We start from the raw sequence: 23,835 nt of genomic DNA, 5'->3' as shown, positions 1-23,835 counted from the left end.
TCACTTTGCTTATTTAAAACTGCACTGTAACTAAAAATTCAGAGTCAGGTTTTAAAGGCTGATGCAAGACTGATGATATCAATTAATGAGCAAGAGAGGAAAAGCATATAATACTGCATCTATGCGTATGTTATACAGATCATCCAATTGTGTTGTTTTAGACAGATTGCAGTGCATTCTGGGAAGTATGAGGTGACTAATTAATGAAAAGACACAAGGATTAACGCCCTGCGGTTATATGCCTCTGCCAAACAGTCAAGTTGCAGTTGCATGTCTGTCCAGATCCACATAATATGTAATGAAGACTTCATAGGAATGTAATAAAAATGTATTGATTGTTTTTGTCATGATTTAAAACGGGAATTCTTAAGTTATGGCCGTAAATGTAGTTTGTCACTGTGACTTTTGACCTTTGACCTCCAGAATCTATTCAATTCATATTTGAGTCCAAGTAAACATTTTTGCCAAATTTGAAAAAAATCCCTCAGGGTGTTTCTGAGATATCACACAGTCATACATATGCATGTACAATCCAAAAAACATAAGCAGAGTGTGTGTGTGTGTGTATGTGCCACTTCTTATCTTTCCCTCTTATACCTGGTTAACCCATCGTCTTAATTTTTCTCCCCTCTAATCCTTCTCCCTTACCAATCCCTCTTCACACCTATGCATCCTTTCACTCATCCCTCCTTTCCTCGCCTCCATCCTCCCTCAATCCCTTGCACATCTCTCCCCTCCTCTCCTCCTTCAGGAAGCGTCTGACACATGAGACAGATCCCTCACACTAAAGTCTCCCTGTTCCCACCTTCGGATTCTTGTCCTGAATCAGCCGACTGCTTTGAGTCAAGATGTATGAGCTAGTTGCACCTAAGAAAAACAAAGTTCCTCAATCCTGAAAAGGGGAGAGAACATTCTTGTCTTGCATTTTGATATATGTCCTTGTTGTTTCTAATGGATCCATAATGATTTACTGGGAAATAGCCGTGGGATGGCTCCAGTGTGTGTGTGTGTGTGAAAAGCATCACACATGTCAACCTATTATTAGCTATAGCCGGAGCCCAGGCTGTTTTGGACAAGTAAATACGCTGCTATTGTCTGGACGTGACACAATAGCCATTATAGCCAATAAACTGCCAGGATGCACCGCATTAGATTATGCCAAGAATAAAATCATGTTTTTCGCAGATTTGCAAGAAACCCTCAACTGACGCATTACATTTCATACAAATACAATGTTTGCATTGTAAGATATTTAAAATCTACATTTGAGGGGTGGCTCTGGCACCAATTCTTTTTATCGCACATCTCAAAATTGCCACTTTCTTCTCTTTTACTTGTTTTCCACTGACCTATTTAATGATCCTCTAGTTCAAACAAAACGCTCAACACACAGATACCTGAAGAAAATCTACATAAATGCATATTCTAAGACTAATGTCACATTGGAAGCAACACTGGCTAAGCAAGACAGTACATTTAAACCAGGGATTTGGCTTCACTCTCCCTCGTCTAATTACACCTTGCAGAAATGTGATAAGGGAGAGCAGTCACAGGAAGCAGGGCACAGACACAGACCTGCAGTTATGGCAGGAGCACGATGAGCAGCAAACAAAAAGACAGACAGTCTGGCAAAAATCACCGCTCACTGTCTACTGGTGGATGGACATGTAATGGAACCCATCATGGGGTTAAATGAGAAAGAGGATTAGCGTCGGATCCAGATAATGATCTATGTCCTGGCAACGGCAGCAGGAAGAAACAGATCCTGGAGACGACTCACTCTCTCCAGACTTTGAACTTTTCAGAGTATTTTCATCAAATCGTTTGCAACACGAGATGCACAATAGGATCTTCAGGACGAGAAATATAATTGTGTACCTCAAAGGGAGAAAAATGAAGGTAAACGTGATAATCTTACATTTTTGAAAGATGCTAAATGGATTTTGAGGATTATATTTCACTAAAATAAGTTTAAATTGACCTCCTATTTCAGGGAGGTTTTTGTGCATGTCTTACTCAAGCTTGCATTTCTTTCAGACTCTTTTCTGTCCAAACATAAATGGTTTTATTAAATATTAGAAATAAATTCACTGAAGTTTCAACACAAAACACCAGTGGAGATGATTTTTTTATCAGAACATTTATTTTCTAAGCAGGCCAGTGTCTAAACTGGAAATCTCAAACCACACACCTTCTGAGCATTATCCATTTTTGAACCTCTAATAAATCATACTTCATTTAGAATAATCTTTACAGTTTTAAAATATCAGCCTTGGCTTATAGGAACATTTGGTTCAAGTTAATTTTCTATGAGATGCTCGCTCCCTGCCTGAGGGACGAGAATAAAAAAAAAATCCCATCAGAATGAATAAATACATGTGATTAAAGTTTGATGGGCCACCGTGTAACTTGGCCATCTGCACCGCCCATCGTCCTGGACAACCTACGCATTTCCACAAGGGTGCAGGGGGCTGAGAGCTCCGCGGTGCCACATAGGACGGAGATCAGTGATCAGCCCGAGTAGCCGCATCGCCACGGACCCAGACAGGTAGCTTATCACCGGACTAAAGCGGCGAGCACAGCCCCCAACAGCCGGGGAAGCTGCGGATGAGCGCACGGAAGCATCAGGAAGGACCGATTATTGTCTGAGGCGCAGCTACAACCGCGCAGAAATTACAACAATAAAAAGTAGAGACGTCCCCTGCACAGGCGGCCACATTCCGCAGGATGAGTGCGGCTCAGCCCCGCAGCGCACACGCCATGATGGAGAGGAGGAGAGAAAGGGCATCGCTGCTGTGCCTACCTCACTCGGTGTCTCCATCCCACTCCGGCTCGTGGTCCTGATGCTGCTGCCGCCGCTCCGACATCCTCCTGCACTGTTGTTCCACAGTGAGGAGGGGGAGCACAAGGTGGGGGGGTGGGGGTGAGGGGGACGTGATGGTAGTGGAGCCGGGCTGACGCGTGGCCTGACGAGGCAGGAGACGGCCAATCAGAGAGCGAGCCCGTGGATTCCTCACCAATCCGCTCAGAGAGGGAAAGTGCGGAGAGCGTGTGGACACACGCAGCAGGGTAGATTGTCTCTGAGAGAGGATTTCAGTAAACTCCTGCCAAGTGTGCTCCAACCAAAGATCACACTCTGTCTGCTGTCCAGCTGGAAAAACCTCCTCACACAACCAAGTGTGTGCAGGGGTATTTAGTTATATACTATAAGTTATATAAAAAGAAGCAGGACCTTTCTTAGATTATAGAGGCATCTCTAAAACTCAGTATGTTCAGTCGAAGGCTCATTGTTTTAGACTGTGCTTAAGGGCTAATGTGAAATAGTGAATACAAATTAAACTAAAGAATGTATAATTTATATATAGACACACAAACAAAAAAATATACACACATAAACATATAATAAAAATATAAAGGATAAAAAATACACACAATATGTGTAAACACAAAGAAAAACATAACAGCCTAATCTATGCAATTTATGTTGTATACATAAGTATATAGGCTACATAATATATATATATATATATAGTGTGTATATACATACATAAATAATCTTTTAGGATATATATTCAACAGTGTAAAAATGCTAAAATGTATACTTTGTTGTGGGCTGTGCAATATTTTCACATCAGTATTCAAAAGTAATAGCAGGGTAAATGCTGCATACAAAACCCTATTTGTGTCCCTACTTTAAACATTACCTTATACACAGCCTGATTTTTAACTTGATATACTTCCTCCTTACATGCTGAAATACTAATCCTTCCATATAAACTAAAATGTATATCTTGTTTTGCAGTTGTAAAGGTGGTCAGACTTGACAAATTGGATGCTACGCTTGTGGCCTACCACAGTGAGCAGCAGTAAGAGGATGAGTGCCCACATTTGGTCATTGGCTTATTTTAGACTGGCAGTAAAAAATAATTTACGGTGTGGTTTCCTCCGCTGCTGTATATCACACTGCATGTGCTCAAGCTGTCCCTCATCCTCCTGCCTGTTAATGCCCAATTTCAAGTGTTCTTATAGGCTACACACAATCGGTTGTCCTGCTGGAGGGACACCTGCAGTCTGAGCTCCAAAATCCCCCCTCAGGGGTGGGGATAGCTTCTAAAGGAGATTACACTGACTGTGTGAAAGGGATCTGCTGACCTGACCCTGTCTACTGTAGGCGGCTTCTGTCAGATGCACGCCTGACAAGCTCTGTGACAGCTCGTCCTCTCTGCGTTTGATATGGATGAACTCTGGAGATGGAGCGACAGATTGACATTTCACGTACGGTACACTGATGCTAATGCATAAAGTAGGCCAGAGACTTTCAAAGACACGGACAAATGAAACAATGACATTCATACATTTTATTGCCCTTAGATCAGCAATAAAGAAAGTGAACCAGCCTGACAGCATGACAAAGTCAGGAATTGTCTTATATCGGTCTAATCTAAAAAATACAATTCTTCATTGCAAAATAGTTGTCGTTCAAGATAGGATACAAATGTCCAAAACAAACATGATAACCACCAACTCACTGGTTTATATTATATACTTTCAATATTATAAATAAAATAATTCCAATATGCTTTTTAGTAGTCTGCACACCAGGTGCTAAAAAGACAAATGAAAAAATGTTGATATGTTAAAAGATAAAAACCCTGACGAAATAATACAACAGCAGAACAGCATCACCATGCAGTTACAAAAAAAATTTACTGAATTGTACAATTAACCAATTAATGGTAGACTAAAACAAAAGCGGTGAAAAGGAAACAGGGAGGGCAGATTATTTTTGAAAATGTTTATCTCTTTTACAATGCTAATACTAATATTATTTGACTGTTATACTACTAAATTTGACATGATACTGTCTTTATTAACGAGAAAAATAAAAATTTGTATCAGGTTATTAGGCCCCGAGCACAAATAGTGCAAGGTCCCTATTGAAGTGCGAGGAATTTAATATTGTTTTTTGTCAAATTTGAAAATCGAATTATTTTGTGTCAAATACTAAATGTAAACAAATATATAATATTCAGCGGATGTAAAATTACACATAAGCACGTCAGTTCAAAGCACACCACTTCACATCTGCTTCCACTTTCCACATCTATCTCTCTAAAACTTACAATTAAAACCTGCTTTTTCACACCATCTATGATACAGTTTATCGTATCCTTACATCTCATGTTCCCTTTTGAATCAACTTACTGCGCGACCTTCAACCAAACACTTCCTGAAATGTGCCTCCAGGACAGTTCTGTAACATTTTCTATTACCCTTCATTGTTGTGTGCTGCTCGTCTTTGTATTTACTTGACTAAACCGTACATTTTGGTGACTCTCTTTCAAAGGACACTTCTGGGAACAGCCTTTCTGTGCTGTTGTTTGGGGGACCTGGGGGAGTTGTCTGGAGGGGGCCACTGCGGTTTAGTTAGCTGAATGTCTTCTTCTATTTTAAAGGCTTTCTTTGGGGGATCGGCCTGTGGGGGCCAAACTACAGATATTTTGCTGGAGTGCGGTTTGTTTTCATCAAATGCTTTTGTCGTTTCGTTTTCACCGCTGTGTGTTTTGTCTACTGAACTAATGCTGCTCATGGAATATCTCCATTCAAGTTTCTCATCTGAGGGGATAGGTCCACCTCTTCCTGCGGGAGGTTTCAGCCCAAGTCCATTATCGTGGTTCCCTTTGGACTTGAGGAGTTGTTTGTAATGGTGCAGACAGTAGAAGTGTCCGTGGAGGGAGACGTAATTTCCAAGGCTACAAGAAAAGAGAAAACACCTCCTGTTGTTAGTTAAACGACATAAAAAGCATGACATTGTTTTTTGAAAATTAAGCTGTGATTAAAACACCAAGAAATTAACTGATTAATATTGCAATGTTCAAATAGTCCATTGTGGGCATTTTGTTTGAATGAGTGCCACGTTTACCTTAATTTATTTTTGCAGTGCTCACAGCAGAAACAGGATTTATGGTACTTTTTTTTGTCCACTATCAGAGCATCCATTGGATAAGCTCTCCTCCGACACAGTGTGCAGAGCTCCGACTTCGGAACTCGAACCTGTTTGAAAGAGATAAAATGCAAATTGTGAGGTTTTTTTTTCATCAATCCAACGTGAAAAGCATTTTCTCTGGGCTGCGTCACAATGCAATAATGAGCCAGAGCTTGTATTTCAGTTGTTATTATGGTTAATCTTGCAAATACAAAGCAATACGGTACATAATGGTTGCACTTAAAAGGTTATGTGTCATGCTCATTCATTCGTGTAAACTGTGGCAACTGCTGTCAGAGAGAACGGTTACAATTATTCTTCAGGTTTTAGTTTTATTCGCTCCCATTTTCACAGACACCTGCATCTCTCAACTGCAATTTGTTAGTAGAAAGAGACAGATTGTAAACAATCTCTGTTCAAGGTTGTTTGCTGGGGTTGGATGTAATTGGCTTCCATTTGTATTCAGCGGGAAAGGACATTCTTTAACAACTCCATGGCAACTCGGCACACTCCTTTTGCTGATGAGGACCGTGAGAATATTAGCAGGCTAACTTCCAAAAGTAAGAAGTTAAGGATGACCTCCTAACCATCAGCATGTGAGTATTTCCATTGAAAGCATGTTAATGAGAACAGAACTGTGTCACACAGCCTCACAGAGCTGCTAGCATGGCTGAAGAATCCTGGTCTTGTTGGTTAGTACCAGCACCTCTGGTCGTACATAAACACTTGCGTAATCTACGTGTATATATACACAGTATTGGTAATTCTGCTTTTGCAACACAGCACAAACAAACATACTCAAATTAAAGCCACCCGTTGTCCATGCCATTCAGTTCTGTGGTGTCATGCTGTTCAGGCTTTACCAGATGAGACGATCCTTGTTTCACTTGATAGAACTTGTGCCGTCGTCTCTTCAGAAACAGTGTAGCCAAGACTCTTGAAAACTGTCTCACTCTCCGTCCACGTTTTGTGGAAATTCCTCAGCAGCTTCTCCGTAGCATCTTCATCGTACGTTTCTGTTCGCCTCGCTGCTGCAGCTTTTCTTTTGACTACATCGGCGTAGGAAAAAGGAACCTGTTGGGTTGATGCGCTCTCCGAATGCTTGATGACAGCCGTCCTTGTTCCGACGACCTCATTACCAAACTCATCAACATTTGAGAAATGTTCTGTGATTGATTTGGCTTCAGAGAAGGCTGATGGTTCTGCTGGCACAGCTTGTGCCTCATGTTTCTGGAGAGGGAGGGGGGTGCTCTGCCGTGAGCCTCCCCTGGTCTCTTGGGGCCTTTCCCGCTTTGAAGTGTCTGCTGTTGTTTCACTCAGATTTGACTCAGGCTCCTCCTGATCCTCTCTCTCCTCTCTGAAAGAGGAACTTAGCTCACCCAGTTCAAAAACATTTTTAATAGCCTGGATGTCAAAACTTGGCATTCCCTGTTCCAGGATGTCTACTTTCTCTTTGTTACAAGCTGTTCCTTCAGTTTTGTTGTGAAGCTGCTTTGCGAGTGGGATAAGCTCTTTTTTGAAATACATTTTCTCTTCTGATGATTCAAATTTATTTACAAGACCAGACAAGTCTGCTCTGGGAAGCTCATCCGTTTCTTTGTTCTTATTTTCTGCTACATCCTCCTCCATGTCAGGGCCCAGTCGTTCAAGGATAGTAATGGGCTCCTTCCGCACATAGGTCTTTTTAATTTCAGCCTTTTGGGCATCTTCAAAAAACTCTCTCTTTTCTTTGACAGATGCAGACGATAGCTCTGAATCTTCTTCGAGATCTGGGTTATATGGACACAACGGTGCTTGAGTCTCAGACTCACTTTGTGTTTCATGTGCTGTCAAAGTCTGAGCCTCCACAATTTGGGACTCGATTTTGATTTGCCGATGGAATGATGCAGGCGGTTCCACAATCTCTGACTTCTTCTCTGATATCTGTTGAGGAGAAAGAAGGGGCGGTGGGGTGACGCCACGTGAGAGCTTGGCTGTTGTGTCTTTGAGACGAGCCAAATTTTCTGCTCTGTCGAAAGTTGGAGAGGGTGTTATTCTATTGAGGCGAGATGTCGGTGTGTCACACCTGCGTGGTGGTGGCGTGGGAGGTGTGGGAGGCCTGTGCAGCAGGGTAGGTGATGGGGTTACCCTCTGGGGTGAGTCGGTTCTTCGTGTGGATTCTATAGTGATAAATGTCGGCGAGGGAGAACGCATCCTCAGTAATGGCGAAGGAGCGCGCAAGTCGACAGACTTGAACTGACTCACTTCTTCCCTCCATACTTGAGAAGTCTTTTTAGTTATTTGGTTCTCAATTTTGGCAGAACCAATACTGATCTTGGGAATTCTTGGTGTTGCCCCACTAGAAATAGCCTTCTCAGAAACTGACTCACATTCATGCTTCTCCATTGTCTCATTATCTTCCAGATGCATTAGTTTAGCTTCGGCTAGTTTCCTCACATGTGAGAGAATTTCTTTATTTTTATGCGCATCACTTTCCACCACAGATCCCTCCAGTTCACATTTTCTCTGTGGACTTATGAGCCAATCTGGGACTGCACTGAGCAGAGTCTTTAAAGATTTAGAATCATTTTTTCTTTGTAGCTCTGTCATGTGAGAGATTAACACTTGGACCTCTCGCCTTTGAGATTCCCCATCTGTTCTCCCGGTCGTGGATTTAGCCATCTGAGTTTGTTCTGACTCGCCTGTCACTGTAATTGGGACATTCCTACTTTCTTTTTGCGGTTCCTCCACGCTCTGCTGAAGAAGCGTCACTCCTTTCTTCTTTTCAGACGACTTCACGTCTTTTTGAATTCCTTTTAGTTTCTGGGAACTCTGATGGTCTGTGGCGATGACTTCTCTCATGACTTGCATGTGCTCTTCTTTTAAACTTTTGTGAACTTGGGCAACTGCAATTGTGTCCTGAGTTTGATGGGTAGTAACAGTCTTGGTTTTTTTAGCTTCTACCTTCGATTCCGTGGAAACATCTTTACTTTGACTTGGCGGTGATCCCCCTTTAGACCTTTTGGACTTCTTTTTCCTCTTTGTGGGAGTCGGAGTTTCTAATTGGCTGTCTGTTATGATCTCAGAAGCAGCAAGCGCTGAGACAGGAGCAGGCGAGGCAGTGACTTTCTTAATTCCAAGTTTTAACTCTTTAGATTCACTGATCACTTTCACCCTGGTAGTTTCCACCTTCGACTCTTGTGAAACTCTCTGTTTCTCACTCTCATGTGACATTTTCGTCTCTACTTGCTTCTCTTGTTTGTTGTTCTTTTTCCCCTTTTGGTTCTGTTTGCCTGTTTTTCCATTTGCGTTGTCAGCTGTCTTTTCTGTTTGCACTGGCTGATCAGAAACTTTCTCTTGGCTCTTGGTAGGAGAGTGATCATTCTTCTTTTTGTTTTCACGCTGTGGTGATTTTGACTCCTTTACATTTTTGACTGTTTTGGAGGACTGATTAGGAAGGTTAGGGTTTAATTTGGGTGCTGTATTGTCTTTAGTCTTCTTGCTCTCAGATTGCGTTTTGCTTGATTTTACATTCTCCTCAGCAGTGACAGAATGTTCAGGTTTAGGCATCTCGGCTTCCTTTTTATCTTCAGATTTGTCGGATCCCTTTGTTTTCTGACTTTTAGACTCCTTTCTCTCAGCAGTCATGTTTTCTGCTTTTGCAACTTCAGTGTTTGACGTGTGGACTTCGCCAGTAATGACAGACGCCGCAGACTGACTGGAGGAAACGGAAACTGTTTTCTGTGATGTCGAATGCATCTGTTGTCTCACTGAAGTCTTTTGAACGGAGACAACCTTAGAAGTCTCAGAGACAATTTGCTGTTTAGCATTAGATATAATCATAGAATCACTGAGCATTGTCTCCTGACTGGCACTGACATTGCCATGGGTGGTATTAACAAATTGCTTGGATAAATCATATGGTACTAAGTCTGAATAAACATTGAGAGCCGTCTTTTCAGCTTGCTGCTTTGTGATTTCTGATGTTTTGGTATCGAACTGCTCTATGTCTTCGTTGGAGAGCATCTCAAGAGCTGCACTAACTGAGTCATGTATGTAAATGGGGGTTGGAGTTGTTGGGGGCGTGTTTTCGTCTCTCAGCTTCCGGAACTGTTCTTCTGCTTTTATCAGAGGAGTGTTGAATTTAGTCATTTTCCCTTTCATGGGGGGAGGAGGAGAAGATGGAGGGGTGAATTTAGTCATTATCCCCCTCATGTGGGGAGTAGGAGAAGACGGAGGGGTGAATTTAGTCATTTTCCCCCTCATGTGGGGAGTAGGAGAAGACGGAGGGGTGAATTTAGTCATTATCCCCCTCATTTGGGGAGTAGGAGAAGACGGAGGGGTGAATTTAGTCATTATCCCCCTCATTTGGGGAGTAGGAGAAGACGGAGGGGTGAATTTAGTCATTATCCCCCTCATGTGGGGAGTAGGAGAAGACGGGGGGGTGAATTTCACAGGAGCAACATAAACTTTCTGTAATGGTCGTGGTGACTCAGGCGGTGGAGGAATTTCATATGAGACAGTCTTTGATGTATGTGTTGTTGTCTTTGATTGGCTTTGGCTCATTTCTACCATTTTCTCTGATGTAACCTCCACCTTTTGTGTTTTGCTGATCTCCACTTTAGGCTCCAGTTTCGGGACTTGGTGTAAAGCCGGAGCTTTCACTTTTTTCACAGTCAACTTTTTTGCTTTGGCTGGCGAACGGTGAATTGCCTGTGCTGGCATACTCTCCAGTTCTTGTTGAGATGGAGGAGGTGGGAGGAGGTCCTGCTCACTGGTGAGGGGTGGTGGTGGAGGAGGAAGCTGATCAATGTCAGAATCAACAGAGGGAGGAGGAGGAGGAGGAGTGGGAGGAGGAGGAGGAGGAGGAAGGTCAGTGTCTACTACTGGAGGAGGTGGAGGTGGGAGAGGCAGATCAGGCTCTGGCACTTGTTGTTTTAAGATGTAAACACCAGTTTTCACTCTGGTTTTTTCTTGTTTTGTCATTCCCCTTTGGTTAGATTTTAGATTACGAAACTCTGTCTTCAATGTTTTGATGCCATGGTTTTGAGTAATAGTTTTATGCTCCACCACAGTTGTCGATTGCTGAGAAGACTGCTCCACAGTACAAGTCTTTGCTCCAACAGCTTCAGTTTCATTCAAGGATGTTGATGTTTCAACCACATTAGCTGTTCTTAACTTTTGAATGTTCCTCTGTGCATCAGTGTTCAGGTTTTTAACTGGAGGGCTCTGCTTGACTCGAGCTCTTCTGTATGCGCCTTGCCTGACTTTGGTTTGAGCTTCCCGCTGCGCTGTTTCCAGCAGAGATTTAATAGTGCCTTTAACATCCCCCTTTATCACCTCTTCTTTCTCCAGCTGGGTTTGCTCCTGCATGTCATATAATGACTTAATTGACATCTTGACATCACCCTTTAACTCACCCTCGAGGCTCGGGCTTCTTTGCATCCTCGGTGAAGGTGGAGACTCCATTAAGAGCTGAATGGTCCCTCTGATGTTTCCCTGCACATCTATTTCCTGCTGACACGTTATCCTTTCACTGGAGGCATCGTGTAGGTTTTGCATTGTTGTTTGAATATCACCCCTCACAATTTCCTCCCTTTCAACTTCCCGCACCGTTTGCTTTGCCAGCTCCAGAGATTTCAGCGTGGCCTTTACATCTCCAGAAACCAAATCCTCAACATCAACTTTAGTTCTAGACGTTGCTGATTTCTCAAGCGATATCTTAGCCCCCCTGATATTTCCTGGTACGATATCTGGCTTCTCCATCTCCTTGTAGCGCTGCTGAGCCTTCTCGAGACACCGCAGAGTTTTCGGTATGTTGCCTTTCACCACCTCCTCTTTCTCCATAACAACTGTCTGATTCACTGATTCAGAGAGGGAACTCAAAGCAGCCCTTAAATCACCCTTGATGATTTCCTCCTTTTGGGGTCTCTCTAAGGTTGGCTCCGTCATGAACACTTTAACTGTGTTGTGAACATCACCAGGTGTCACATCCTCTACTGTGCGCTCAATTTGCATTTGACTCCGACCGAGGATTAGTTTCGTGCCCCTGATGTCACCTCCGACGATCTCCTCTTTTTCTTCTCTCTCAGTTGACGTCTCATCGGTTCCCAGATGGAGCTGTTTAAGATAGTCGAGTGCCCCAGATTCAATGCATGTGGAGTAAAAGTTGACATTTCCTTTCTCAATATCATCCACCCTTATCTTCATGGCCCGATCTGTCTTGTCGGAGCTGGACAGTTTTTGGAGGGTGCTCTTTATATCGCCTCTTACGATGTCTTCTCTTTCAACATTGGCATTCTCTTGTTGATTGAGAAGGGAATATATTGTCATCTGTACGTCTCCTTTTTCATCCTCCTGGATGAGTATTCCATGTTTCGTTGACCCGTCCCCACTGAAAAGGTTGTTTATGGCTTCCCGAATATCCCCACTTAGTATTTCCTCCCTTTCAGTAGAGCTGTCTGTTTTTTGGCTGAATAGCTCCTGCATTGTTGAACTAATATTGCCCTTCTCCTCTGAATCTATGATGATCTGCTGCTCACTTCTTTCCTGTCTGTTCAGTAGGTTCATCATAATCGTCTGTAGATCTCCCCTGATGACGTCCTCTCGTTGAATCTCCGGAGCCTGCTTATTCATTAACTGGTACTTTGCCATCCTCACATCGCCAATTTCATCAGCTTCAATGAGTATTCCCTTCGACTTCACCATTTCCTGACTATAAAGCTCCTCAAGCGTTCCCTTGACGCTCTTCCCCAGAATTTCAGTCCTCTCCATTTTGGTCTCATTAAAGTCATCCATTGGTGTCGTTTCAAAGAGCCATGTCGCTGTCTTCACATCCGCTTTGGGGATCTCCTCTTGAGTGACGCTTGTCTCCACATCCTCATCTGCCTCTTTAATGTGGTCAAGAGGATTTTTCTCAAAGAGCCAGACCGACTGTTTAACATCTCCTTTGGCAACCTCCTCCTTTTTAACAGTTTCAATCAGATTTTCAGAGCTCATGCTCCTTATTTTATCGATTGACTGGGTTTCAAATCTCCACTTCGCAGTCCTAACATCACCTTTTTGTATTTCACTTACATTTACCGTTCTAACGGACTCCTGTGACGAGGCATCCAACTCAAAACGGTGTTTATTCATGCTGACGTTACCTCCTTGAATGTCATCAACAGTCTTTATGAATTCCTTCTTTTCTTCAGCAATCCTATCAAGAGGTTGGGTCTCAAATTTCCACTTGGCAGAGGTCACATCTCCTTTTTGCACATCCTGTTGTGTGACAGATTTTATAATATAAACCTCATCTGTGTCCTGGATGGCATCGAGAGGCTTGGTTTCAAACAACCACCGGGTTCCCACTACATCTCCTCTTGTTACCTCCTCACTCGTCACAGTGGTGACCTCGTGGTAATGGCCCTCTTTGTCTTGAATAGCGTAAAGGGGCTGAGTTTCAAACATCATGGTGTAATTTCTCACATCACCTTTCTCATCTTTGTCGCGAACAATCTTTTGTATTTTCATCAGCTCCGTGTCAGATTCGGCCGACACCTCGTGGATTTTATCCAATGAGCATGTCTCGAAAATGAAGCGGCCTTTATCTACATCTCCGCCTTGTACGTCATTTACTGTGCGGCTTATCGATTCTTCTTGGCTATCGTGTAATGTATCAATGGATTGGTTTTCAAAGCGCCATTTGCAGGTCCCCACATTTCCTCTTTGTATATCCTCAGTCTGAACTCTCTTGAGCTTTTGCATCACTTCGTCAGATGTTGAAGTCATGATATCTGAGGTCTGGTTTTCAAAAACATACTTCATCCTCGACACATCTCCAGACCCGATGTCAATCTCAGTTACGCGCTTGAAAGAATCCGTCTCCTCCCCGCTGAGGCTCTCCAGTTTCTCTGTCTCAAAGAGAAAACAAGCCGTTCTCACATCCTTCCCTCGAACGTCCTCTTGATTGACTGTGCACGTTTTCAGAACTGTCTCCGTCTCGTCATGGATAGTATCAAGTGCTTGTGTCTCAAAGAGCCAAGTGCAGGTCTTGACGTCTCCCTTGCGCATTTCTTCAGACTCATTTTCACCCTTCAACTCAGATCTTTCGCACAGGATGTCCATCGGTTTTGTCTCAAATAGCCACTTGCAGGTTTTCACATCGCCCTTCACAACGTCTTGTTTTGTACTTGTCTCCACAGTTTCTTCATCTTCAATATTGCTGAAGTACTTAATAGCATCGAGAGGCTGCGTTTCAAACAACCACTTTGCAGTTTTAACATCACCAGATTCTATTTCTTGTTTGGAAATACCTTTGATAACTTGGTATCTATCCATGGTTTCGTCAAACTGGTCAATTGGTCGAGTTTCAAACATCCACTTGCAGGTTGTCACGTCTCCTTTTACAACCTCTTCACGCCGCACTGTTCTCACCTCATGAAAGTGGCCTGAGCTGTCTTGCATGGCATAAAGCTGTGAAGACTCAAACAGGTTTTTATTTGATTTCACAGACCCAGATTGCGCACCCTCTATGAGGATCTTCTGTGATTCATCTCTCCAGTTTAAATCTGTGCTCTCAAAGATTTGCTTGTAGTTCAAGACATCCACTTTGTCGATTTCCTCCAGGTCGATTGTTCGAACGACTTCCTTCTTTTCCTCTCTAATCTGTTCCAGGGGTTGGCTCTCGAATCTCCATTTCTGATGTCTCACGTCACCTTTTTCCTCATCAAGTGCTGCTGCTTTTTTAAGTTTGCCCACCTCTGCAAGCTCTTTCAACTCCTCATCTGGATTCGTTTCAAAATAATGTCTGGCTGATCTCACGTTACCCGCGATAATTTCCTCTTTTGTCACAGACTGAGTATTTGAATCATCTTTCAAAGTATCCATTGGCTGCGTCTCAAATACCCAGCAATTCTTACGAACATCCGCCCTGCAGCTTGTGCCATCCTCCTGCGTGAGGTCTTCCTCAATGTTAACGGTTCGTGTAACCTCCTTCTTTTCCTCTCTTATGTGCTCCAGAGCTTGACTCTCAAAGCGCCACTTTTGGTGTCTCACATCCCCTTTGATTTCTTCACTTACTGTTGCCTTTTTAAGTTTTCCCACTTCTGTGCAATTCTTCCTGGCTACTTGAGGGCTGGTTTCAAAAAAGTTCCTCGCCGATCTCACATTGCCTCCGATGATTTCTTCAACACCCTGAGGTCTGGCGTTGGAGTCGTCCTTCAGAGAATCCATTGGCTGCGTTTCAAACACCAGGCAGTGTTTGCGCACATCAGTTCCGACGAGCTCTTCCTTCTCCATCTGAGAGCTTTCCCACTCGTTGAAGGAATTCAGCGTCTTTATCTCGAACAGCCACCTGCCCCAGTCTCCCTTACTGCTGTCCTCCATGGAAAGACTGCATACAAGTTTCAGAGGTGTAGGCTCTCTGTTTGTCATGTCCAGGGGTTGGGTGTCGAAAAGCCAGCGTGATGCAATGGAGTTTTCCAATTCGGTTTCGATCTTGCGCACAGACTTAATCTCCAGCATTTGGCTCGATTGTCCCATAATGATGCATTCAAACTGAGTGTCAAAAGTACTTGTTACGGTTTTCACGTCTCCGTTAATTTCCTCCAACACTGCCCTCAGACTCAGCAGGTGGCTCTCGTCAATGGTCTCGGTGTGCCCAAGGCTTTCCATGTACTTATTGTCAATCATGTAAATGGTGGCATTTCCATCCTCTTCAGTGAACATGACCTCTTTAGTTAAATCCTCCTCCTTACGCATTTTGTTCAGAGTGTCCATAGACTGGGTTTCAAACAGCCACGCTGCGGCACGCACGTCCCCTTTGTCAAATTTGTTGAATTTATTTCGATATTCTGTGGAGTTGGGGTTTTGTGAACCCAGCTCATCTATCTGCTTCGTCTCAAACATCCAGGCTGTGCGTCTCACATCTTTGCCGAGAATGATTTCCTGTTGAGTTATTTTCTTGTCGTCGTCGTCGTCCTCCTCCTCCTCATCGAGAGTTTCATCTTTGATGGTGTCCAGCGGCTTATTTTCAAACATCCAACGCATGTTCTGCACCTCGCCCGGAAGAATCTCCTCCCACTCCGCGTATTCTTCATCGTTCCTTTCATTTGGACTAACACGGTCGTCCTCGTACATGTACTCTTCTCTCTCTAACTGGCTGATCTCTGTTTCATTGTTGTCACTCAAGTACTCTTTCTCAATATTCCTGCGAACCTCAGGATGAATGTGTTTGTAAAGACGTTTCAGCTCTGACATGCCCTTCTGCTTGATGTAAGCCTCTCTGTTTAGTTGGTATTTGGGGTTTGCTGGCTCTGGAGGCTCGGGTGAGTAATAGCCCTCTGGAATATTATCATCGTCTAATGGCATTTGTAGTAAGTCGGGGGGTGGGGGTGGAAGATAGTCAGAATCCTCAGCCGGTGGGGGCGGGAAGTCTTCATAATCCATCACTGCAGCTGTTGTTTCTTCTCTCGCCTCAGCAGCAGACGCCTCATAGACCTCACAAGTCAAGGCGTTGTTATGTGTCACATTTGAGGACCACTTAGCACGATTGATGTCACGTCCAATCTTTTTAAGGAACAAAAACCACATTTATGGGTAAATACCTATACGTCCATCCCATTACTCCCAGGCAGAGCTATATGTGCATTACAAGTCACCTTGTTGTACCACCTGCAGATTAAGTACAGAATTGACATCATATCACATGAATAATGCAAACTGATCAGTTTGTACAGCTGCTTCCCATTTAAAGTGATAAACTGGTAAAACATTGCTTCGCTTTCATTGTGAAGCTGGAACAGGAAATACAATTTATTCGCCGGTAAAGTTAACGTCAACACTGAACGTGGGCTTTCTTGTCTTGACATTGGTTTGGTTTTAATACCGCAGGAAGTACAGGAACAATGAGGAGCAGCCACTGTGAGTTGTTGGATGAAGAGTTGCAAACAGGCTGCACACTTCCAACTCCTTAGCAAGTTGACTAACTTTATGTGTGTAATACTACTGTCAGCAGCAGTTTTTTACTGGCTGCACTGTGAACACATACAACAGCTGCTCTTCTGCTGTATTTTTGATGAAGAAACAAAATGATGTATTATTAAATAGCTGCACATTTAGATGTGTTCTTTGAGCAGTAAACTAAATTATAAGACTGTTAGTTGATGAAACACATCAATGCTGGTTTAAATATCACATGTACTAGCATTATATATGGGTTGAAAATGGCTCCTAACGCCACCCAGTGTTTTAAACCGTTTGGAATGTCTCTATGTCATGGACTCCCCCAGCTCTGCGGGGCATGTTTTGAATTTCCAGGCACTGACACTTCAGACAAAACTTAGGGATGAAGTTACACTTTAAACAGCACTCGCTGTTACCACCAGTAAACCAGGAAGAAAATATTACAGATTTTCACTTTAAATAATAGATCAAGTATCTTAAAGTACACATTCTTAAATTCCCCAAACTTTTTCTCTGTATTTGCCTGACTCGAGTGAAACTGAAATGCTTACTTTGACTGGTTTGGGAGGAGCAGCTTCTTCTATTGTTCTTTCAAAGCGATCCCTCAGTTCTTTTGTAGTGTACCTGGGAAAGTCCTCTTCTAAAAATCACAGACATGAGAATAAAGGGAGGCCTTAAATTTGCAGTGACAGTCTTTATAGCAGAGGATACAAATATCCAAAAGGAAAAGAAACCCATCCTACCTGTTTCATCTTGATGGTTTTCATAACTGGATGCCAGGTTACTGTCGCTGTATGACACCTGTGTGTAGAAATGAATGAAAAAATGTTCGAGCATCATCAAGTACACAAATTGAACTCGTCAGCTACACCCTTCAAGTGCTGCCCATGTTCTCATTAAGTGTTTTTAATCCCAGGCCAGACTGTTGTTCCCTACTACACAAACATTAATTACACAAAATGGATTGATTGCAGTCTGCTCCAGTTTTTTTCTCAACAAGGTTATTAAAGAGTCGATCTCATTATCACAGCCACGGCTGCAGAAAACACAGTGGTGGGACGTGTTCAGTACCATCGTCTCCTGGTTGAAGTTGAGCTGCTGGCTCCCCGGGAAGACCTGCCTGCTGCCGCTCGACACCGTCACCTCCGAGTTTGATGTCTCCTGTGGAGATGAAGACGGCGGGGTTGTCAAACACGGCGAAGAAAAAATGCGTCCGCGCCGCACAAAACCCGGCATCACGCAAAACGACTCCCAATGTTTCATTTCACACATAACCACAGCGCCTTGTCGTAGCCACAGATGTGAGTTCACTCCGCTACAATTTACTCCAACAGTCAAAGCTTCATGGTACATGACTGAGTACCGCACGGAGAGACAATGTTGGATTGCTCGCTGCGGTTCGAGATAACTAATCACAGATGGAGGCCGGATGTCAAAGAATGTGCCAAGCTGTTCACTCACACTGTACCAAAAGCCTGGAATAATGAATTATTTTCCACCGCTTTGTTCAGTTCAACCGAACGGAGCTACAGTCCGTTAAAGTGTTATGAAACTCCCTGGAGGTTTTTCATGAAAGCTATTAGAAGTGTCAAGTATTGTCAGTAACATAAATGCATAGACTTTTGCTACGTTCGGTTATTGGCGCAATAAGTCGATTTGTTCCTTGCATGCAGCGATGCAGATGAGAAGCTAAATGAAGGAGTGCAAATAGAAACCAGCTCATGCTGTTAGTGTCAGCCTGACGAAGGTATATAGACACTGTGTTCTAATATGTGTACCTGCACAGTTCTGTGATGGTAATGGAACTGGGTTACATTGTGTGATGTGGCCGTTTCCTGGGTCTCAAATTGTTTCCTCACACTGGCGATTCCCACTGGCAGGGAGCAGACCTCCGATTCCTCCATGACCTAATGAAGCAGGAAATATTATTAGCTGCCTCCATTTCTTCGTGACCTGAAATCACACAGATGCTGCGAGGGCTGGTCTCTGCTGTGTGCATGCAGCTCAGGCTTGCTGTCAAATGTGGTGCAGCCAATACTATATGTACTGTTTGCTTTGTGCAGACACACAAATGTAGACACAAACCTATATTATTTTATGTCATGGTTCCAAATTCACATTAGAGATTGCACAAGCTCTTCAGAGCAAAGCCACCAATATGTTATACTCTATATGTTGTCTGCACCATCCCTCTATATTCTGCCCTGTGAGGGGAGTCTCATGTTTCACCCCCCCCTATTTATACATGTACATGCAATATCGCTCACCCCATTTTCCCTGCTTCAAAACTGTCATCAGCTCCACTAATAACTGCATGAGCGCACCAACAATAATGGTGACAATACCTTCTCAGTGTAGTTCAGCTACTGTGCAGCACTGGGTGCTCAGGTAGAGACTTTACCCCACAACATACACACCAAGAAAGCAAACAAACCGATATAATTAGCCACTGAGGGTTGGCTTATACCTTAGGCAAGTTTTCTTTTTCAGTGCAGGCAGAGCTCTAATAGTAGTATGTGTCATAGCTGAAGCGATACCAAGTCCATGCACGAGCGTAAATACCCCGCTGGGGATGGTGTTGCCCGCTCGCTTGGAGACAGCTGCCTGGTACATGGCCTCACAGTTGGTCAGTGGGATGACCTCTGAGTCCGCAGAGTGAATCCGGTTCCTCTGGTTCAAAGCTTACAGGAAGTCCTGCCCTGGTTAAACCTGAGCTGCCAGCAGCTACAGCACAGATAGCCAGTAAACTGTTAGAGTAAGAACGCCTCTTACATGTGTTATTAGGTCTTTTCTAATTATCAAGAGGTAGCACCCTTAATGTTCTCACCCGCTATTAAAGGTCTAGTGGGTAAGATTTAGGTGAAAGGGATCTATGGGCAGAAATCCAATATAAAATAATCCTAATGATGTTTTCACTCGTGTGTTTCATCTAAATTGTATGAATTGTTGTTTCTTTACCCTGGAATAGGGCCGTTTACATTTAAATACTTTATATTTACATTGGGAGCAGGTCATCTCTACGGAGGTAGCCATGTTTTTTTTTTACAGTAGCCCAGACTGGACAAACTGAACACCTTTTGAGTTTTTATGACTATTGAATGATACCACAGGTTCTCTTTCAGGATTGGAAGGGGAGGGTGAGGTGAGGGGTATTCAGCTGCAACATGCAACTTCACCACTAGATGTCACTAAATTCTACACACTGAACCTTTAAGCAGTTTGCAAGTACAAATGTAGAAATATAAGTATGTGGTAGACAACATGGCTCATATGGTGATTATTCTATTTTGTGTAATAATCATAGGTTTTTCAAAATAAAAGCCCTCGAAGCACCAGTCTGTTATTAAAATTGAATTTGTGATATTTGGTTAATTTGTAACCACATTAGCAAAGGCAACAAAGTGTGAGGCATAGTAATGCTTTCACTGTGATACATCAGTGCAGGCGGTGCTCGTGTTGACGATCCATTGATTTAAATGGCGTCCCTCATTTAAATCAATTACACATCTGTCCCCCGACATTTATTCAGAGCTGTGGAGGATTTATTAAAAGCTGTGTAAGTGATAATGATATGAGGTGATAAGATATTGGTCGACACTTAAACATCTGAAACTGCTCAGCTGTTTCGTTTTTTAAGACATATTCCTTCAATATCATTGTACCTCTGGTGTTTTTAGTCAATTTCCCTGAAAAGCCCACTGTGATCACCCTGGCTTTCGTCCCCTTTAAATCACTTTTACTTCTTGTATTAATCATCGTTATTCAAACTCTGCTTTTTAGACTGCATTTCCACTTAAGATAGAAATGTATCATCAGATGTAGGTGATCATCAAGCAAGTGGGATTAGCTGTGACATGGATTTTCATTTTAGACATAATTAGATTTGGTGAGAATTTATGTCTGGAGCAGCATCAGCAGTCCAGAACCACGAGCATATTTTCATTAACCCACTGAGTGTTTTAATGTGCTGCAAGAACAGTCAGCGAGATAATAAACTCCTCCAACAGCCACCCAGGTAGTCGCTGACTCAACATATACGGCTGTTGTTTGAATTTAAAGTATTCACACATGCACTGATGCAAATAACAGAATAAAATATGACGTAAAAACTTCACTTTACTGTTGAGACTAACAGCACGGGGATAATCATCTCTGCGTTGCTCTGTAGTGAATTAACTCTGTATGCAACCAAAGTGATTTAAAGATAAATGTCAACAACTGCCTGCGTCAGACGATATTTAACAACTTTTATATAATTTTTGGCAGCAAAGGGAAAGACATAATGGCTGCATATTAAATGTCAAAGTACTTAAAATATTGCAAATCAAAACATCACATTTTTTAATTAGTTATTTGAATTAGTTCGGTGAAAGTTTAGTCTTAACCTTTTGATAATGCTGTCTTATATCATGGCAATAACACACTTCATAGCAACTTTTGGTGCATTATTTCTCCCATTGGCTGTATTTGTAGGTTAAGTCAGTCACCCATCTATTTTAGCCTTGGAGGAATGGTGGGTATGTTTGTGTAAACCAATCAGTACATTAAGACAGATAAGACAACTTAGTATTACACGTATCTTAAATTAAGAGACTTCTAGTTCAGCAGTTACTTATATCCACAAGTTCAACTTTTGATTTCAGCAGTGAAACTTTACCAGTGGCATATTTCAGTTCAGGTTTTGGGGGCATATAGATGCACAGACTCTAAATGTTTGTGGTTGGACCTTAATTTTGTAGCCAAAAAAATGTGTCAACAGTCTGAGGATATCTCCTGACACGTTAGGTCGGGGTTGAGGGCTCAAATAACAAGAAAGTGAAGTAATCTCGGCGCCATGTACCTGCAAAAATAAATCAAGCCTATTTTAAACTTAACCATGAAGGGTAGTGTTTCTCAGTATAATAAAGAGGAAAGCTGTAAGGTCAAGGCTCTGCCTTTCCAAGATATCCTGCATTGATATCCTCGTATATATATCTGCCTTTATTTGTAATTCCGCTTCTGTATTCCTCATTTTATGGCTTTCCTCACAACAAGGAAGTAGAGCGACATAATGCCTCTGGGTACTTGGCCTTGGCACAAACAGCTCAGCAGCTCAGAACTCCATCTATTTGAAATTAGTTAATAGAATAAATCTAATCTCTCCTCAAGCCCTAAAAAAAGAAAATCTGATAATTTAGTGTTTCAGTCACAGTTTATCCCCCTGCAGGCCTAACATAAGATTATATTTTATCCTGGTATTTTTAGTGGATGTGCATGGGGACAATCTTAATGCATTTTTAGAATCAAGAATTCAGAGCCAGTAGTCCTTGTTTTTTTTTTCTTACATGATATCCAAATTAAATGTTATTCTGTATTCCATTTATTTCCTTTGCTTGTAGATGTAGTAACATAAAAACATAACTTCAAAAGCCAGAATCATTCACATACTTTTATAAAAATCCACTTGGCACAAAGACTCAACTGCTCACGAGCATTTGTTACCTACCAGGATGTAGTTAATTATAAAAATCTATAAGCTCAGCAGGTAGAATCCCACACGGAGGCCACGCAGCCGGGTCTTCCCAAAACCAAAAGCAAATCCCAGTGTTGGAGGCCAGCTCCAGAAGTACGTGTCCACCTCTGTCCACCGAGCAGACAGTGACAGCTGATTTTATTTTAGACCCTCCGCCCACTTGCAAAGGATGGGCCTGGGCTGTTTTTTTTTAGAGAGTGAGGCGTCTGTGACTCCCATGTCAAGTCCCCAGAAAATCCATATTGAAATACTTCCTGTGACTCCCCTACAGACGCTTGCGTACTAATAAATCAGGACACCCGGGTTTCATCATCACGTCTCCCATTGGAGTGCACCGCGTACTCCAGCAGCTGTTACCACCTGTCATGATACGCCAAATTATGCACATACAAATCCAACAAGTACTCCGATAATCTCTCATTATTCTCGATACTTCTGCTAATCCTAAAGCAGCGCAGAGTGGATGTGGGTCAGGTGCGAAGTGACTGAAAAATGTGGTGAAATGTGTTTGTTTCCCGTGTGCTGTGTTTTGCATCTGGTCTGGAATGAGGTCAGTGATGTAATGCTTTTTGTTGAGAGGGGTCAAAGGGGCCCTGAATACGACAGGAGACACCTCAGAGCCAGGAAGAGCTCGCCAGCTCATCTTGTTGAGGCCCAGCTGGAGACAGTGGCGCCGGCCTGGCTCTGGTATCTCGTGGAAGCCAGTGTTTGGGAGCTGACATGCCTGTCAGGCATCTACACAGCGCCGTTCCTCTGCTGCATGTGTAACTCATACCTGAGTTCCCGAAGACCACCTATTTTAAAGCTTCCACCAAACGACAGAGTGGACTAAGAGGCAATGGATCCCATTCACCCTTATAAAAACTTAGATTAATGTCTGTATCTATTCTGGACAGTTTCATGTTTAAGTAATTATAATAATATGAATGAAAGTCACAATCATTTTTCTGTCAAATATAAACAGGAGAGAGAACGGATTATAAAATAAATCTGAACATTTGTGTGAGCGCTTCAAGGCCTCATGTTCTTTTCATGACGACCCTGCTTTATTCAGCTCCAAGCTCGTCCTCTGTGATCCATAGCAGAGTTAAGTTATACAGTAAGGAAAGAAAATATATTAAATTCTCTCACACACACACACACACACACACACACACACACACACACACACACACACACACACACACACACACACACACACACACACACACACACACACACACACACACACACACACACACACACACCAGAACCCCTGCCAGCAGATAAGAAATGATTTCCAGCAAATACCATAGACTATCACATATTGGAAGACACTTACACATGGTGCCAAGAAAAAAAAAACCAGTCTGACGAATATTAAACTAAATATTTTAGTGTTGAGTACTTTCACCAAGTCTTTGGCTGAAGA

At 42.7% G+C, this 23,835-nt stretch overlaps 2 protein-coding genes across 5 annotated transcripts in view; both read right to left on the bottom strand.

The window, feature by feature from the left end:
- b3galt1b (UDP-Gal:betaGlcNAc beta 1,3-galactosyltransferase, polypeptide 1b) overlaps positions 1–3,444 on the bottom strand; it is a 45,610-nt gene extending 42,166 nt beyond the window's left edge. The window contains exon 1 of the mRNA XM_035174202.2: positions 2,804–3,444. The gene's annotated coding sequence lies outside the window, so the exon portion shown is untranslated. The remainder of the gene's footprint in view (positions 1–2,803) is intronic.
- An 899-nt stretch (positions 3,445–4,343) lies between these two features.
- On the bottom strand, positions 4,344–22,557 carry xirp2b (xin actin binding repeat containing 2b). 4 transcript variants are annotated; one of them, XM_035174199.2, is made up of 10 exons: positions 22,398–22,557; positions 19,475–19,636; positions 18,691–18,819; positions 17,984–18,073; positions 17,656–17,713; positions 17,464–17,552; positions 10,385–16,516; positions 6,850–10,333; positions 5,924–6,054; positions 4,344–5,753 (listed from the first exon to the last, which is right to left on the bottom strand). In XM_035174199.2, the coding sequence occupies exons 2-9, from the start codon at positions 19,523–19,525 to the stop codon at positions 5,963–5,965; spliced, it is 10,125 nt and encodes a 3,374-aa protein (XP_035030090.2). In that variant the 5' UTR covers positions 19,526–19,636; positions 22,398–22,557; the 3' UTR covers positions 4,344–5,753; positions 5,924–5,962. The 4 variants fall into 4 exon arrangements, with proteins under 4 accessions (XP_035030090.2, XP_047198581.1, XP_047198584.1 ...); XM_047342625.1 differs by having other exon boundaries at positions 6,850–16,516; XM_047342628.1 differs by lacking the exon at positions 18,691–18,819 and having other exon boundaries at positions 6,850–16,516.
- Positions 22,558–23,835: the final 1,278 nt, after the last annotated feature.

The sequence above is a fragment of the Hippoglossus stenolepis genome, chromosome 13, assembly GCF_022539355.2.
Source record: "Hippoglossus stenolepis isolate QCI-W04-F060 chromosome 13, HSTE1.2, whole genome shotgun sequence".
NCBI lineage: Eukaryota > Metazoa > Chordata > Actinopteri > Pleuronectiformes > Pleuronectidae > Hippoglossus > Hippoglossus stenolepis.
The sequence above is the reverse complement of the archived record's forward strand: the minus strand, read 5'-3'. Positions and strand labels throughout refer to the sequence as shown.

Coding starts and splice junctions, on each gene's coding strand:
- xirp2b (XM_047342625.1), bottom strand. CDS start 19,525: ATGTACCAGGCAGCTGTCTCCAAGCGAGCGGGCAACACCATCCCCAGC. Junction 18,820..19,474: donor GCAACACCATCCCCAGCGGG/GTATTTACGCTC, acceptor CTGCTTCATTAG/GTCATGGAGGAATCGGAGGT. Junction 6,055..6,849: donor AACAAGGATCGTCTCATCTG/GTAAAGCCTGAA, acceptor TCTTTCAAACAG/GTTCGAGTTCCGAAGTCGGA.